General features: G+C 44.1%; 1 protein-coding gene across 1 annotated transcript in view; it reads right to left on the bottom strand.

Moving 5' to 3' along the window:
* LOC110504226 (actin-histidine N-methyltransferase) overlaps positions 1 to 19,574 on the bottom strand; it is a 42,640-nt gene that overhangs the window by 8,017 nt on the left and 15,049 nt on the right. The window contains exons 7-11 of the mRNA XM_036962510.1: positions 13,307 to 13,365; positions 12,119 to 12,233; positions 10,869 to 10,943; positions 7,982 to 8,148; positions 5,270 to 5,355 (exon numbers count right to left, since the gene is read on the bottom strand). Of these exons, the coding sequence (XP_036818405.1) occupies positions 5,270 to 5,355; positions 7,982 to 8,148; positions 10,869 to 10,943; positions 12,119 to 12,233; positions 13,307 to 13,365 (502 nt within the window). The remainder of the gene's footprint in view (positions 1 to 5,269; positions 5,356 to 7,981; positions 8,149 to 10,868; positions 10,944 to 12,118; positions 12,234 to 13,306; positions 13,366 to 19,574) is intronic.

The following is a 19,574-nucleotide window of genomic DNA, read 5'->3' as shown; positions in this document are numbered from 1 at the left end:
GGAGGGGAGGATGAAAGGGGGGAGGATGAAAGGGGGGAGGATGAAAGGGGGGGAGGATGAAAGGGGGGGAGGATGAAAAGGAGGGGAGGGTGAAAAGGAGGGGAGGGTGAAAAGGAGGGGAAGGGTGAAAAGGAGGGGAGGATGAAAGGGGGGAGGATGAAAGGGGGGAGGATGAAAGGGGGGAGGATGAAAGGGGGGAGGATGAAAGGGGGGGAGGATGAAAGGAGGGGAGGATGAAAGGAGGGGAGGATGAAAGGAGGGGAGGATGAAAGGAGGGGAGGATGAAAAGGAGGGGAGGATGAAAGGAGGGGAGGATGAAAGGAGGGGAGGATGAAAGGAGGGGAGGATGAAAGGAGGGGAGGATGAAAGGAGGGGAGGATGACTGCCTAATATGTTCAAACGCTGCACAAACACACACATCATAATACACCCACACACTTAAAATTGTATCAATTTAGATTTTTTCAAAGCAGAATTATATTTTCCCCTTTGTTATGGCAAGCCTGAAACGATTTATACTTTTACTTTTGGTACTTAAGTATATTTGAGCAATTACATTTACTTTTGATACCAAAGTATATTTGAAACCAAATAGTTTTAGACTTTTACTTAAGTAGTATTTTACTGGGTTACTTTCACTTGAGTCACTTTCTATTAAGGTATTTTTACTTTTACTCAAGTATGATAGGGGGGAACTTTTTCCACCACTGCTCATCTCTGTACCCCACACATACAGATAATTGTAAGGTCCCTCAGGCCGAGCAGTGAATTTCAAAAAAAGATTAAACCACAAAGGTTTTCCAATGCCTCGCAAAGAAGGGCACCTATTGGTAGATGAGTAGAAATCAAATAAAACAAGGCCAAATATACAACGTAGTTGCTTACCAAGACGACATTGAATGTTCGAGTGGCTTAGTTACAGTTTGGACTTAAAATCATTTTGAAAATGATATGGCAAGACTTGAAAATGGCTGTCTAACATTGACTAACAACCAACTTGACAGAGCTTGAAGAATAAACAAATGTATGTGCAAATATTGTACAATCCAGGTGTGCAAAAGCTCTTTGAGACTCTGTAATCGCTGCCAAAAGGTGATTTTAACACATATTGACTCAGAGGGTTGAGTACTTACCTAATCAATAATAATAAATGATTTACAAACGTTAGAATTTTTCATCCACTTTTACAGAGTATTTTGTGTAGATCGTTGACACAAAAATAAATAAATAAAAATGATTTTTTTTTTTTTAAATCGACCAAGTCGTCGTCTGTTCTTTCGTCCAATCGATTGGTCAAATTTGTTTTAAATGTATTATTCAATATGTTGACACATCCTCTGTGTTTTAATCAAATCAACTATATTCACTGAGCTTGTCTGATGCTTTAAGCACACTGTTTGATTAAATAATTAAGACACACAAATAACTAGAGGGAGTCCGACCAGCAATTGATTTGATTGTGCCGGGCTCAGACTTGCAGCGCTGTCTTAAAAAAGACAGCGAGTGACTGTGACTAGAACCCGTTGTCTCTCTCTCCCCCCTGCTGTAGCGACCACCACAGAACATCAGTGTTTATCGAGCTGTCCATGTTGCTGAAACTGCAAGATAATTACAGCTATTTCTGACTGAAAAGTTCTGTTACCGAAATCACCAATTTGTTTAGGAAAAACTTTCCATATTCCCTCAATCCTTGCTCTCTTTCCGTGACACAAGTATGCATCTCATGTACGTGACCAAAGACCTAATGGCACGGGACTAGTATTACTACAGATCGTTGGTTGTGTTATTATTACTCCAGAATGTCCATTATTCAGGATGACGAGTTGGGCGGGATAGTTTTTTTCCTAAACTAATTGTTTTTTCTAATAAATTGACAGTTATGACGGAAGCCTGGAGGTTTTTATTATAGGTGTCAAGATACTGTATTTCCACATGTCCAGGTGACAGGGCCACACTGATAACTCCAGCTTGGATCCCAAGTTTCTAAACCATACCAAACCAGCTTTCCTATAGTGTCACCATATTACTGGAAGTGAGGAAGTGTGATCATAATCATTAGGATATTATAGCAATCTGTAGTACGTCCTAAATGCCCCCCAGTCTTCAGATGTGAGCTAAACAGTGCAATTGCACTTGAGATGCCTTTTAAAGTGAACTCATCATTTCCTAACGTTTAGGGCAGTTGAATGCTGCTCTGCGATCTATTAACAGCAAGGGTTGCATTAAATAGACTGAGTTTGCTTTAGCCTGCCTGGAGTACCAGGACTTTTCCTATTAACTTCTTATGGCTGCAGGGGCAGTATTGAGTAGCTTGGATGAAAAGGTGACCAGAGGAAACTGCCTGCTCCTCAGTCCCAGTTGAAAAACACTCTGAAGTTTCTAAAACTGTTTCAATGAAGTCTGTGAGTATAACAGAAGTCATATGGCAGGCAAAAACCTGAGAAAAAAATCCAACCAGGAAGTGGGAAATCTGAGGTTTGTAGGTTATGGGTCATTTTGCACTTCCTAAGGCTCCCACTAGATGTCAACAGTCACTAGATGTCAACAGTTAGAACCTTGTCTGATGCTTCTACTGGGAAGGAGGGGCGATTGAGAGCTAATTGAGTAAGGTCTACCATGACCTGAACATGCGCTGACCATGCGCGTTCATGTGAGAGCTCTGTTCTATCCCACTTCTGAAGACAAAGGAATTCTCCAGTTGGAACATTATTGAAGATTTATGTTAAAAACATCCTAAAGATTGATTCAATACATCGTTTGACATGTTTCTACTGACTGTTACGGAACTTTTTGACATTTCGTCTGCTTTTAGTGAACGCGCTTCGTGACTTTGGATTTATTTACCAAACGTGCTAACAAAAGTAGCTATTTGGACATAAATGATGGACATTACCGAACAAATCAAACATTTATTGTGGAACTGGGACTCCTGGGAGTGCATTCTGATGAAGATCAAAGGTAAGCGAATATTTATAATGTTATTTCTGACTTCTGTTGACTGCACAATATGGCGGATATATTTTTGTCTTGATTGGGCTCTGAGTGCCGACCTCAGATTATTGCATGGTTTGCTTTTTGAAATCTGACACAGCGGTTGCATTAAGGAGAAGTGGATCTAAAATTCCATGTATAACACTTGATCTTTGATCAACGTTTATGATGAGTATTTCTGGAAATTGATGTGGCTCTCTGCAAAATCACCGATGTTTTTGGAACTACTGAACATAACGCGCCAATGTATACTGAGATTTTTTGATATAAATATAAACTTTACTGAACAAAACATACATGTATTGTGTAACATGAAGTCCTATGAGTGTCATCTGATGAAGATCATCAAAGGTTAGTGATTAATTTTATCTATATTTGTGCTTTTTGTGACTCCTGTCTTTGGCTGGTAAAATGGCTGTTTTTCTGTGATTTGGAGGTGACCAAACATAATCGTTTGTGGTGTTTTCGCTGTAAAGCCTTTTTGAAATTGGACACTGTAGCGGGATTAACAAAAAGATTACCTTTAAAATGGTATAAAATAGTTGTATGTTTGAGGAATTTTAATTATGAGATTTCTGTTGTTTGAATTTGGCGCCCTGCACTTTCACTGGCTGTTGTCATACCGATCCCGTTAACGGGATTGCAGCCCTAAAAAGTTCAACAAGTTAGCCGATCAAGTAAAGAGAGAGAGACGACAGAGAGAGAGACGACAGAGAGAGAGAGAGGGAGGGAGAGAGAGGCGACAGAGAGAGAGAGAGGCGACAGAGAGAGAGAGAGGCGACAGAGACGACAGAGAGAGAGAGACGACAGAGAGAGAGAGACGACAGAGAGAGAGAGACGACAGAGAGCGAGACGACAGAGAGCGAGACGACAGAGAGCGAGACGACAGAGAGCGAGACGACAGAGAGCGAGACGACAGAGAGCGAGACGACAGAGAGCGAGACGACAGAGAGCGAGACGACAGAGAGCGAGACGACAGAGAGCGAGACGACAGAGAGCGAGACGACAGAGAGCGAGACAACAGAGAGCGAGACAACAGAGAGCGAGACGACAGAGACGAGAGAGAGAGAGACGACAGAGAGAGAGACGACAGAGACGACAGAGATGACAGAGATGACAGAGAGAGACGACAGAGATGACAGAGAGAGACGACAGAGAGAGAGACGACAGAGAGGGAGAGACGACAGAGAGAGAGAGAGACGACAGAGAGAGACGACAGAGAGAGACGACAGAGAGAGAGACGACAGAGAGCGAGACGACAGAGAGCGAGACGACAGAGAGCGAGACGACAGAGAGCGAGACGACAGAGAGCGAGACGACAGAGAGCGAGACGACAGAGAGCGAGATGACAGAGAGCGAGACGACAGAGACGACAGAGAGAGAGACGACAGAGACGAGAGAGAGAGACGACAGAGAGAGAGACGACAGAGACGACAGAGATGACAGAGAGAGACGACAGAGATGACAGAGAGAGAGACGACAGAGACGACAGAGAGAGAGACGACAGAGACGACAGAGAGAGAGACGGAGACGACAGAGAGAGAGACGACAGAGAGAGAGACGACAGAGACGACAGAGAGAGAGACGACAGAGACGACAGAGAGAGAGACGACAGAGACGACAGAGACGACAGAGAGAGAGACGACAGAGACGACAGAGAGGACAGAGAGAGAGACGACAGAGAGGACAGAGAGAGAGACGACAGAGACGACAGAGAGAGAGAGACGACAGAGACGACAGAGAGAGAGAGAGACGACAGAGACGACAGAGACGACAGAGACGACAGAGAGAGAGAGACGACAGAGAGAGAGAGACGACAGAGAGAGAGAGACGACAGAGAGAGACGACAGAGACGACAGAGAGAGAGAGACGACAGAGACGACAGAGAGAGAGAGACGACAGAGAGAGACGACAGAGACGACAGAGAGAGAGAGACGACAGAGACGACAGAGAGAGAGAGAGACGACAGAGACGACAGAGAGAGAGAGACGACAGAGAGAGAGACGACAGAGAGAGAGACGACAGAGAGAGAGACGACAGAGAGAGAGACGACAGAGAGAGAGACGACAGAGAGAGAGACGACAGAGAGACGACAGAGAGACGACAGAGAGAGAGACGACAGAGAGAGAGACGACAGAGAGAGACGACAGAGAGAGACGACAGAGAGAGAGAGACGACAGAGAGAGAGACGACAGAGAGAGAGACGACAGGCAGGCAGGCAGACAGGCAGGCAGGCAGACTGGCAGAGGGAGGCAGAGAGAGAGTGTGTGTGTCTTACCCTCAGTCATACAGAAGACTCTGAGGAAGGCTAGTAGCTGGGCAGAGATTGGAGGATCGCTGCAGTGCAGGGCAAAGATACTGGACCTGATGAGGGGGGAGAGAGAGGCAAAGAGGGCAAGAGAAAGAGTAAAAAAGAAACATCACAGTACAGACACAACTTCTCCAATTCACATTACCCTTTGCACACACAGATATGACCTCATAAAGCTAGACCAGTAGACCCCACAGGACCTTGTAGCCCCAACCGAAAAAAAAACCTTCCACAATGAATCCCTGTATGACGTGAACCATCTAAAACCCTGATCAGTGGCTTGGTAGGTACAGTAGATGTTAATGGTGGCCAGTGGCCCACAATTAACCCAGGCCCACTCACGTTTAGCATGGAGGCCGAACCATGATCCCATGATGCAATTTTAATAGCCACTCAATCAATTACAAGCAAGAGAGAGTGAATGAGCAAGAGACAGAGAGACTACTACACCACGGGTGACCAGGCTGGTGGGGTGACCAGGCTGGTGAGCCGGTGTGGGTGCTGGCTTCTGTTCCAGCCAAGCAGAATTGTTTTTGGGGCTTTGGTCATTTGAAATCTATCCAGAATAAACATTGCATCATTGTCTCAGAATAGGTCTCTATACCATGAGAGAACCTTTCCATCCTCCCCTTGACATTTCCATCAACAGGAAGCTTAATCATTTTATCATTACATTAATATCATGCAGCCCTCCCCCTCTGTCATTTTAAACGCTTTTTCATCTCTTATTGACGGGGCATTCTGGGAATTAGATTAGAAAGCCATTGTTGAACTGAAATTGGTACTTAATGCAGGTATAACCAAGGATGTGATATTATCCAAATCACATACAATTTGTCTGATGATTTAGGCATATGTACTTTGGATGGTGCCCTCATTGATTGTGTTTCCGCTTATAAATATCTGGGCATCTGAATGGATAAAAAGCTATCATTTAAAAAGCACGTTGAGTAGTTAAGAAATGAAGAATTCAAATAGGCTTCTTCTATAGGAACAGGTCTGGTCTTCATTAAAGAGCAGAAACCTAAATCATTCTGGTTAATGACCATGGCGATATGGTCTATATGAATGCAGCTGCCACTGTACTGAAGCCATTGGACGAACTGTATCATAGTGCATTGTGCTTTATTACGGGAGATGTGTCAGTAGACATCGTTACATTTTGTATCAGAAAGTAGGCCGGCCCTCTTTGAAGTCTCATAGATCATTGCAATGTGCCTAGAAAGCCTTATTGCATAAACTTCCGCCATACCTAACTTCAAACCTAACCTTCAGACCTATAAGTTACCAGACCCGGACTCAATCTCCACCAAGTTAAATAAATATGCTTTAAGTTTCTTAGCACCTCTCATGTGGAATGATCCCCAGAGTTGGGACCTCTAGGCCGATTCAGGAAGAGGGCCTTTTAACTGAAGAATCAGTGATTCATAGGATTGTGTTTTGCTTTTCGTGTATAGGATAACTGATGTGTATATACAGTAGATATGTATAGTATAATTGATGTGTATATTCAGTAGATATGTATAGTATAACTGATGTGTATATACAGTAGATATGTATAGTATAACTGATGTGTATATACAGTAGATATGTATAGTATAACTGATGTGTATATTCAGTAGATATGTATAGTATAACTGATGTGTATATACAGTAGACATGTATAGTATAACTGATGTGTATATTCAGTAGATATGTATAGTATAACTGATGTGTATATACAGTAGACATGTACAGTATAACTGATGTGTATATACAGTAGACATGTATAGTATAACTGATGTGTATATACAGTAGACATGTATAGTATAATTGATGTGTATATACAGTAGACATGTATAGTATAATTGATGTGTATATACAGTAGATATGTATAGTATAACTGATGTGTATATACAGTAGATATGTATAGTATAATTGATGTGTATATACAGTAGATATGTACAGTATAATTGATGTGTATATACAGTAGATATGTATAGGATAACTGATGTGTATATACAGTAGATATGTATAGTATAATTGATGTGTATATTCAGTAGACATGTATAGTATAACTGATGTGTATATACAGTAGATATGTATAGTATAACTGATGTGTATATTCAGTAGACATGTATAGTATAATTGATGTGTATATACAGTAGATATGTATAGTATAATTGATGTTTATTGATGTGTTCATGCAGGTGGTATCAGCAGGCCTCTCTGCTTCAATAAAGGTTGAATAAAAATAAGATCTATGAAGAAGACGGATGAAAGGAGTTGTGAGCCACATCGGGCTCTGGTCAAATGTAGTGCACTATAAAGGAATAGGCTGTGGTTTGAGACACAGCATAAGTCTCCCAGTGTAGCCTTTGTTTTAATAGTAAATTCTCCTCTCCTGGATCCACTAGCTCTGGGTAATGTAATAGTAATGCTGCTAGACTAGAGCGGGCCTCAGTAATGTGTTTGCAGTGTAATAATATCGGCCATGTCCTGCCAATTGTCACATTGATCAATTCACTGAAATGCAGGAAAATATTGCCTTCCTGAAATTACCTCCATCTCTGACATAATTGAGAGATACCATCTATTTCTCTCTCACTCTACCCCTCTCCCAGTTTCCCTCCCTACCACTTTCCCCCCCCTCCCTACTTATGAGGGGATTCCTGTGTGTACGCGTGTGTCTCTACTTACGAGGGGATGCCAGCGCGGGCCAGCACCTCCGCCTTCATGGCGTACAGCCGTTCACTCTTGGACACGCCCAGTTTGATCTTGACTCTGTCATGGGCATTCTCCTGGAAGAAGAAGCCGTTGTGGATCACAAACTCAGCGTTGGATCGCGTCCCGTAGAAGATGTAGATCTGAGGACAGAGAAGAGAACAGCCACTCAACATAAAAGGGATAGTTCAGTATTTTACAACTTAAATCTTAGCTGCTTCCTCCCCCTGCTGAAGGTATATGGGCCAGGAGTAACTGTTATGTATGGTGTGGCTTTCTTCAAACTTCACTAGATAGCTGAACTTCCCCTTTATCATCTGACTCCAACTCAACCTCTAAAAGGTTATTGTACATCGGTATGGGTTGGCTCAGCAATGTGGTGAACATTCCACCTCCTATTCCCTCTACCATTTTCCCTCATAACCATGATATCATGTTTGATCTAGTGGAAGCTTCACAGGAGCACAGAGAATCCCCACACCACACCCGTATGGCTCCAACATATTACATCCACATTTACAGATAGCAGAAGGGAACAGGTGAGAGGGAAAGCTGGAGAGAGGGGTAGGGGCAGGGGACAGACAGGAGGAGGAGTGATAAAGCTTAGTAGGTAAATGTAGCTTAGTGGTTTGTGTCTCTGTGAGCTCAGGCCGAGTCTGCATCTCAAATGCCTTTTCCCTATGTAGTGCACTACTTTTGACCAGGGCCCGTAGACCTGTAGAGCACCATATATGGAACAGGGTGCTATTTGGGACACACACTCTGTGAGCTCAGGGCACTTTGGCCGGATGGTGATATCTGCCAGAGGAATCATGGGATCAAGCGCTCCATTCCCCGTCACCCTACCCCCTGCGGTCTCTCTGAATCTTATCAAATAATTCCCATTCTAAAGAGATACTGTAGGGAGGGGGAGCACCAGAGGGTGAGAGAGAGGACTGGGAGGAAGAAGTGGGAGCAATAGAGGTTGGTTGTGTCGTGATTCTCCAGCCTTCTCCCAAAGTATGGATTTAACAACTGCGGAAACACCCTCCAGCCAATGCTTACACCAATTCTTCAAACCTCCCTCCAGCCAATGCTTACACCAATTCTTCAAACCTCCCTCCAGCCAATGCTTACACCAATTCTTCAAACCTCCCTCCAGCCAATGCTTACACCAATTCTTCAAACCTCCCTCCAGCCAATGCTTACACCAATTCTTCAAACCTCCCTCCAGCCAATGCTTACACCAATTCTTCAAACCTCCCTCCAGCCAATGCTTACACCAATTCTTCAAACCTCCCTCCAGCCAATGCTTACACCAATTCTTCAAACCTCCCTCCAGCCAATGCTTACACCAATTCTTCAAACCTCCCTCCAGCCAATGCTTACACCAATTCTTCAAACCTCCCTCCAGCCAATGCTTACACCAATTCTTCAAACCTCCCTCCAGCCAATGCTTACACCAATTCTTCAAACCTCCCTCCAGCCAATGCTTACACCAATTCTTCAAACCTCCCTCCAGCCAATGCTTACACCAATTCTTCAAACCTCCCTCCAGCCAATGCTTACACCAATTCTTCAAACCTCCCTCCAGCCAATGCTTACACCAATTCTTCAAACCTCCCTCCAGCCAATGCTTACACCAATTCTTCAAACCTCCCTCCAGCCAATGCTTACACCAATTCTTCAAACCTCCCTCCAGCCAATGCTTACACCAATTCTTCAAACCTCCCTCCAGCCAATGCTTACACCAATTCTTCAAACCTCCCTCCAGCCAATGCTTACACCAATTCTTCAAACCTCCCTCCAGCCAATGCTTACACCAATTCTTCAAACCTCCCTCCAGCCAATGCTTACACCAATTCTTCAAACCTCCCTCCAGCCAATGCTTACACCAATTCTTCAAACCTCCCTCCAGCCAATGCTTACACCAATTCTTCAAACCTCCCTCCAGCCAATGCTTACACCAATTATTCAAACCTCCCTCCAGCCAATGCTGACACCAATTATTCAAACCTCCCTCCAGCCAATGCTGACACCAATTATTCAAACCTCCCTCCAGCCAATGCTGACACCAATTCTTCAAACCTCCCTCCAGCCAATGCTTACACCAATTATTCAAACCTCCCTCCAGCCAATGCTGACACCAATCCTATGCTTTTAAATCCATGACATGGAGTGTGGAAGTGCATACTTCTGTAAAAGGTGGAGAATTGTGATGCAGCCAGTGAGTAAGTGACAGGGAGGGAGTGAAACAATAACACACTGCTTTAGAGCAGAGGGTTGGACCGTTAAGCCTGGCTAGGTCCAGCTGACTCACACCCAGCTCTGGCATGGCCTTCTCCCTGACATAACATCAACACCAGTCAACCAGTCTGTCAAGGCCTCTCAGAGGTGAACATAACGTCACCACTACAACACAACTAGTGATACTCAGGCCAGAGTCAATTACAGAGTATGGCTTTACAGGCAGCTTGAGCTTTCAGGAGTGTGTTTGACTTGCACAGCTGCCTATCAAGCTCGAGTTCATTCAAATGGCAGAATACAATTGATCTCTGAACTGTGTGATGGACAACAAATAATACATAGGAAACAAACAAAAGAAGATACATGCAACATTCATTTAGGGAACTGTTGTGGCTGTTGTTAAAAGTAACCCAGATGGAGGGAGTTGACAGTTGATTTAGAACCAACTGCCTTTTGATTGACAAACATGATGCAATCAGATCCTACACAATCCAACATGATGTATAGTTCAAATAAGTCATGGCCCATAGGGCAGTGTCCTCTTGTTTCTGTAGCATGAGGCGGCTTGGTGTACATGTACACCCCTGGACAATTTGTATAGTAGCTAAAGAGTCCATGCTACCCTGACCCGACTCACCTGTTCATTCTCTTTGTAGTCCTGCAGAGCCACACACTCACACCGGTCATCCTCCAGGTTGTAACCAGTGGTGATCTGAACAACACACAAAGTGTAATTCATCCATTCACTGATTTGAACCAGTCCTTGATTCGCTTCAATTAGGTTTTTCCAACAGTCACTAATCAAACATGTTTAAAAATCAAAACACACTTTACAGTCAAAATAAATAGAGTAGTTATACTATAGAGCTGCAGTGAATTCTGGGAGCTTCTTCACTGACTGACTGGCGATACAATTTGCAGCACATTTATTTTACAACACATGACCAGCTTCTCTCCTAGTATTAAAAGAGCTGTATATCCATCATCCATTCCTCTAATAACAAGACTAACCAACAAAATAAGAACATTTATTTAAAAACATGAATGTATTAGTTTAGCATAATTAATCAAGGTCTGTATCAATACAGATACTTCCCCAGATTCTGAGTTAGTGAGAGGTTTACACAAATAGGCAGAAATGAAGGACATTGAATGAACCCATACAATTATCACCAGTGAGAATAACAACATACTCAAGGAACTGGAGCTAAAGAACAGCAATAAAATGTGGAAATATGTTGGAAGCTGCAACCTATTTTTATTAAACAAACACCAAGGGAATATACAGAAAGACATTTCAGTCTTTAAATGACTTGTTTCAGCAATGTATCGGGTCTTCACAAAAACATATCTAATTTGAGGGGCGTAAATGCAGTTAACATGCATACTAAAGGAGGGGATATTATTGCTCTGTTACAAATCAGTCACTAAACACAATCAAAGCCAAATGATTCAAATAAGTAACAGATGCCCATGAGATAAGCGTAATCAACTGAGGAAAACACAGTCTGTGTGGTTTCTCTCAAATCTAGAATTATTTTTCTGAATAATTTAAAACCTTTCAAATAGTGGGAAGTGTGCAGTAGTGCAATAGGCATGCTTCAGCCATGCTTCAGCCTTGCAATAGGCATGCTTCAGCCATGCAATAGGCATGCTTCAGCCATGCTTCAGCCTTGCAATAGGCATGCTTCAGCCATGCAATAGGCATGCTTCAGCCATGCAATAGGCATGCTTCAGCCATGCTTCAGCCATGCAATAGGCATGCTTCAGCCATGCAATAGGCATGCTTCAGCCATGCAATAGGCATGCTTCAGCCATGCAATAGGCATGCTTCAGCCATGCAATAGTGATCTAATACGTATGTAGTAGGGTGTTTGTAGTACTCACAAGGCCGTTGGTATGGTTACACATGTCCCAGAGAGGGATGAGGGCAAGGGTGACACGGCTACCGTCTTCTGTAGGGATCTGGTTCTGACGGGTCATCACTGAGGAAACCGCCCATCTATAGGGATTAAAGGTCACGGTAAACCAATCATCAATCAGCAACAAGATTCACTTTTCATGGACTAGCCAATCATAACAAGGACCCTGTGTTTTTCCTGAGCAGGGAAAACTGAGGACCCCAGTTATAGCCTCATGTTTTGGGAAATTCAACTAGTCCCCAAGACAAGTGGCTTCAACCACATCAGATAGCAAACCTTGCTACTAACCATGTTCCCATCCAAACATTCACCTGACGCATGAAAAAAGTCACGACCGGGCTGATGAAAACATGAAATGCTGGTCACAGTTTGATAAAAGCAGACAGAAAACGCGGTTCGATACGGTGGGATCTTTTTGTGTTGGCAAAATAAAAGAGAGAAATGGAGGTGTAAATGCACATTTTGATATACTGTATTAACCATCATATCGACAGAAAACCTTTTAACTTGTATTTTTACATTCGGTACATAGGAATTTAATGGCAAAAGTCACTTTTACGTGCACTATTTCATCACACACAGCCTTTTACCAGTTTGATGGAAACATCTCTGGTGGGAAATGTGCATATTGTTTCATGCAGATGAGAATATACACACAGGGGAGGTGGAGGAAAGCCATTTAAAAAGCAGGCCGACACACTCCCACACCAACGCACACAGGGTAGGTGGAGGAAAGCCATTTAAAAAGCAGGCAGGCAGGCAGACACACACACACACACAGGGGAGGTGGAGGAAAGCCATTTAAAAAGCAGGCCGACACACACACACACACCAACACACACAGGGGAGGTGGAGGAAAGCCATTTAAAAAGCAGGCCGACACACACACACACACACACACACAGGGGAGGTGGAGGAAAGCCATTTAAAAAGCAGGCCGACACACTCCCACACCAACGCACACAGGGTAGGTGGAGGAAAGCCATTTAAAAAGCAGGCAGACAAACACCCACACCAACACACACAGGGGAGGTGGAGGAAAGCCATTTAAAAAGCAGGCAGACAGAAACACACACACAGGGGAGGTGGAGGAAAGCCATTTAAAAAGCAGGCCGACACACACACACACACACACACACACACACACACCAACCTGTAGTCGTCGAACGTGAAGGCATCCTTCAAGGGCAGTTTACTGGTGGTCAGATGAGTCTGGAAATTGAAGGTGAGGAAGAGAGAAAAGGAGAGAAAGAAGGAAATGGAGTGCAAGAAAGAAAGGGAGATGGAGAGAAATGGAGTGAGGAGGGAAAGATAAACACAAAACAGTGAAATGTCATCCTGTTGCTGCCTAACATCCTAAAAACAGTGTGTGAAATGTCATCCTGTTGCTGCCTAACATCCTAAAAACAGTGTGTGAAATGTCATCCTGTTGCTGCCTAACATCCTAAAAACAGTGTGTGAAATGTCATCCTGACACTGCCTAACATCCTAAAAACAGTGTGTGAAATGTCATCCTGACACTGCCTAACATCCTAAAAACAGTGTGTGAAATGTCATCCCGACACTGCCTAACATCCTAAAAACAGTGTATGTTAGTGTGTGTGTGTTAGCGTCTGCGGTGTGAGGATTAGGGTGGCGTTGGCCCCCCATACATCACTGTCAACTTAATGTGTTGTGCCCAGCAGACGTCATCAATCTGCTTCATCAATTTGGGTGACAGAGAACCACCAGTGCCACAGAAATCTACATTTAAAGCCCCACACTGGACGCCTCCAAGGGCTAATTTCCAACCTAGCAGGAGGTAGAGGTGGACGGAGAGGACTAGTACATTTCGCAGCTAGAAAGAGATATAGGTGGGGGGAGATAAGGGTGTGGTGGAGGGGGGATAGAGGGATAAGTAGAGACAGAGAGAGAGAGCAGAGCACCTGTGCTTCCCCAACATGCTAAGTGAGCTGCAGCAAAAAGACTCCAGTTCAGTAGGAAGGAACCCACAGTAAGACACGTAGCCAAGGCTCTCTCCACAGTAAGACACGAAACCAAGGCTCTCTCCACAGTAAGACACGTAACCAAGGCTCTCTCGTTGTTACACACACACAGAGGGGTATTTAGCTAGGGCTGTGGTGGTAAGGTTATAAAAGCAAGTGGTCACATTTCTCCCCCTGAGTGGATGGCTGGGTGTGTGTGAGGTGTGTGTGTGTAAGAGACAGTCCGACAGCGACACTGATTTATCCCAACAGTAAAGTGAGGAGAATCACACTCACAGGGCCAACCCTAACCTACTCCCCTCAACACCCACACGTTTCACCTGACAACCTACCCCCTCAACACCCACACGTTTCACCTGACACAACCTACCCCCTCAACACCCACGTTTCACCTGACAACCTACCCCCTCAACACCCACACGTTTCACCTGACAACCTACCCCCTCAACACCCACACGTTTCACCTGACAACCTACCCCCTCAACACCCACACGTTTCACCTGACAACCTACCCCCTCAACACCCACACGTTTCACCTGACAACCTACCCCCTCAACACCCACACGTTTCACCTGACACAACCTACTCCCCTCACCACCCACACGTTTCACCTGACAACCTACCCCCTCAACACCCACACGTTTCACCTGACACAACCTACCCCCTCAACACCCACGTTTCACCTGACAACCTACCCCCTCAACACCCACACGTTTCACCTGACAACCTACCCCCTCAACACCCACACGTTTCACCTGACACAACCTACCCCCTCAACACCCACACGTTTCACCTGACACAACCTACCCCTTCAACACCCACACGTTTCACCTGACAACCTACCCCCTCAACACCCACACGTTTCACCTGACAACCTACCCCCTCAACACCCACACGTTTCACCTGACACAACCTACTCCCCTCAACACCCACACGTTTCACCTGACAACCTACCCCCTCAACACCCACACGTTTCACCTGACACAACCTACCCCCTCAACACCCACGTTTCACCTGACAACCTACCCCCTCAACACCCACACGTTTCACCTGACAACCTACCCCCTCAACACCCACACGTTTCACCTGACACAACCTGCCCCCTCAACACCCACACATTTCACCTGACAACCTACCCCCTCAACACCCACACGTTTCACCTGACACAACCTACCCCCTCAACACCCACACGTTTCACCTGACAACCTACCCCCTCAACACCCACACGTTTCACCTGACACAACCTACCCCCTCAACACCCACACGTTTCACCTGACAACCTACCCCCTCAACACCCACACGTTTCACCTGACACAACCTACCCCCTCAACACCCACACGTTTCACCTGACAACCTACCCCCTCAAGACCCACACGTTTCACCTGACACAACTTACCCCCCCAACACCCACACGTTTCACCTGACACAACTTACCCCCCCCAACACCCACACGTTTCACCTGACAACCTACCCCCTCAAGACCCACACGTTTCACCTGACACAACCTACTAGTTACAACCTACAACCTACTAGTAGTTAAATATAAGTTACTACTTTAACTCTTTGACATAAGTCCACTTAAATGACAGGGTGTCCCCAAATATTGAAGACAGGGGATGGAATAATAACCCAGGTAGACTGCAGCCTCCTCCCTCCCCCTGGTTTTGACAGAGAAGAAGTGGTAGTGGGATGGAGGAGCAGCTTTGAGCCTCGTCCTGCTCTGCTCTGACAGCCATTAAAAGATAAGCGTCTAGACTAGCGGATGGATCCTAGTGGGAGAGGTGTAGTGTCGACGTGGAGCCCAGCAGCCAGGCCTGATCCTGGGCTGGGCCCTGACTGCTACCTGCCTGTGGAAGGTTAGACAGATACCTGGAGCTCCTCAGAGAGGAATGGGAAGGTTAGACAGATACCTGGAGCTCCTCAGAGAGGAAAGGGAAGGTTAGACAGATACCTGGAGCTCCTCAGAGAGGAAAGGGAAGGTTAGACAGATACCTGGAGCTCCTCAGAGAGGAAAGGGAAGGTTAGACAGATACCTGGAGCTCCTCAGAGAGGAAAGGGAAGGTTAGACAGATACCTGGAGCTCCTCAGAGAGGAAAGGGAAGGTTAGATAGATGGACAGATACATGGAGCTCCTCAGAGAGGAAATGAAAACGACACCACTGGGACACAAAAAAAATATATATATAATCACACCATGCGCCACAAACACACACATTCCAAGGTTACTTTGCATTGGTTTGCTGCATACTGAGGTCACCTTATGAGGTCCACACATTCAGCTTCTGGATACTCAAACACACACAGTTACAAACTCATACAGTCCCATTGGAAGGAAGAGGCACTCTTTGGCCTGCTACACTCACTGGGTTCTACTTCAGATGGCCTGCTACACTCACTGGGTTCTACACTCACTGGGTTCTACTTCAGATGGCCTGCTACACTCACTGACAACAGCCTATCCCACCCCACCTTCACAGGGGGGTGAATATCTATAGGAGGGAGACACATGCATTAAAAACTCACTGACTGACTACCCAATTCTAACACAAGAGGACTGTGTGGGGGGGGGGGGGGGTAGTCCCAGCCACTCAAACATGTACAGAAGGTACAATCAGGTCAATTCAATTCAAAGCCAATGCGACAACATCATTTTCCAGCCCGGTCATCTGCGGCCACCCGCCTTGGAAAAGAGAGAGAGAGAGGCTGACATTGACAGTAGTCATTACATTGACGCAGAGGACATGACAGAGGAAAGAAGGAGGGGGATTCAAAAAGAGGGAGGGATGAGAGAGGAGAAGTAGAGGAGAACAAAAGGAAAGAGCGAGGAAGAGCAAAGATGTGAGAGGGAGTGTGGAGGGGGGGAGGGGCTGAAAGGAGATGTAGTGAAGAAGAGGGGAAATATGGACAGTACACACACCTTTCACAAACACGCCCTCTAAAGAATACATCGCTCAAATCAACCCAGAAGGAGAGTTCAACTACAACACCATGGCCATGAGGCTTCCAACACATCTTCATTAGAACATAGTGGAATATTACCGATGCTGCTGGAACCACCACTCACCTTCTATTTTATTATCATTACCACAGTTGTTTTGTTTCCTTATGGTTGCTTATTGAGTCTTTGGTTTAAAGCTACAGTATATAACACTTATTATATAATTATTAATAATGTGATGTTATCAGTTTTATTACATGGTAACAGACACCCAACTATACCTATAACTCACCATTACCATCTAGTGGGCATTGATGGTACTGTCTTTTCAGAGACAGGCCACCTGCTGTCTGTCAAGGCAACAAAACAGCACATTTCTGTCAAGTAGCACCCACTTTATGATTCACTCTTCTGCTTAATTCAGTCAATTGTATGAAAGCAAATATTGCAGGGACAAAAGCAACTAAAATGCTTCACCTAGATAGCAGGGATTGGCATGAGTACTCAAGTTCTCCATTCAAGGTTAATATTAGATTACTAATGAGTAATTAGCAAGTGAAATGTACGATCCCTGACAAAAATAAAAGTATATCTTAGACATCTTTACTTTTTGTAGAGTATGTGAAGTACATTGACAATATGTTTAAAATGACATGCCTTAAATATGGTTTGATGAATGGGTACTAGCAAGGACCAGTAATAAACCATCTCGTTCAACTGAGAACTAACATTTCATCAAAAAACATGTCAACACACACACACCAGTCCAGATCAACCAAGAGACAATGACAAACATGAACTATTGCCATCATGAATATTTCATATTTCATGTCTTGACAGTAATGTGAATGTTGTTTTCTCTTCCCTAATTGACAGTTATTTGATGACAGAATCAGACACACAAAGCATCCCAACTAAAGAATGTGAAAATCATTTGGAGAAAAATGTGTTTTTTTATTTCTCCTTCTTTGATAAAGAGACTAGAGAACCTAGAGTAGTCTAGTCTCCGTCCCAAATGGCACCCTACTCAATACATAGTGTATACATTTTGACGAGAGCCCTATGGCTCGAATGCACTATATAGGGAATAGGGATAGATTTAGGACGCATCCCTAGTCTTCATTGGTTTGATCAAAGGGAAAGCAAACATGTCAGTTAATAACTTCAAATTAGCATACTGGGAGAGAGATTTGCATCACAATTTGTCTTGCGTTTCTTCCAAATCATAATAAAATGTAATCACATTGTCTCTCCGTTTTCCTGACTGAAGGTACAGCTACCTACCTCCAGATAAACTGGACCTTTCAAACTAAATAGCTATGGAGAGTAGAGGTACTGGCATCAATCCCTAAGAAAAGCACCGTTGGCCATTTAACCATTGTGAATGTTCTATCTATGAAGCCTTTATAATGCTATGCTGCTCTCATTGAGATTTGAGTCATATTTTGCTTGGGAAACTTGTGAAAGATGAAATGTGAATAAATATCAATGTGTTGTATTGTGGTAAATAGTACACATCTACAAACACCGTATCCCAAATGGCACCCTATTCCCTATATAGTAACTTCTTTTCACCAGAGCCCCCTGGACCCTTCTCAAAATTAGTGCACGAAAGTATAAGGAATAACAAAAGTAGTGCACTATATAGGATGTTCCACCGATCACACAGGAGTGGTCTTCAGTTCAGACCAGTGGTATTAAAGTTGTATGGGAACAGCAGTGGGATAGGCTAAACAAATATTTTTATGATTCTTTTAGGAACAACAAATTAAGAGTACAGATTATTGTATGGAACAATATATAAACGTTTTTGAGAAAGATCATTTTAAGAAAAAATTTTTTTGGAGTAAATGTATTTATTGGTTTATTTTCATTCTGATAAGAGATGAAAATGTAATGAAAATGTTTGTTTTTTTAAGGTTGTGTCATTAGATTTGGGGTCGGGTCACGAGAAATTGTTGTGAAAAAAAAATGGGATCCCCAGAAATTCTGTCAGAAAAACATTAGGTCCCCGCTGAGTTTGAATACCACTGGTTCAGACTGTAAGAGGTAAAAAGCTCCCCCTGTTGGTTACTGTGATATTTAAAAGACAAGTTCCCTGACACTTTCTATGCTACTGGCAGCTTATCAGGCCTTCTGAAATTGGGTGCAAGAGGCCATTCTGCAGCTGCTCTCCTCATCTCCCTACAGCTGGAAACCTCTTAAAACCTGATCCCTCTCGCTAAGCACACCTCGAAGCACACCACACATTGACAGATAGGTGGATAGGCAGAGACGGAATGATGGAAGGACGAGGAAGAAGGGCCAGAGAAAGACAGAACAGAGAGAGAGAGAGAGAAAGAGTCCTGACTTTTAACACGAGCCAAATGAACCCAGCCCAAAGATTTACTCTATACCTGGCTTCAAGGTGAATGTTCTACAGCTGAGTCTTTAAGGAGATAAATCAACTTACCATACCAGGCTTTAGAACTGAGGGTTTGATCATACAGTCCCTAAGA

Source organism: Oncorhynchus mykiss, chromosome 25 (genome assembly GCF_013265735.2).
Source record: "Oncorhynchus mykiss isolate Arlee chromosome 25, USDA_OmykA_1.1, whole genome shotgun sequence".
NCBI lineage: Eukaryota > Metazoa > Chordata > Actinopteri > Salmoniformes > Salmonidae > Oncorhynchus > Oncorhynchus mykiss.
Note: the sequence above shows the minus strand (reverse complement) of the source record. Positions and strands in the feature narration are given on the sequence as shown.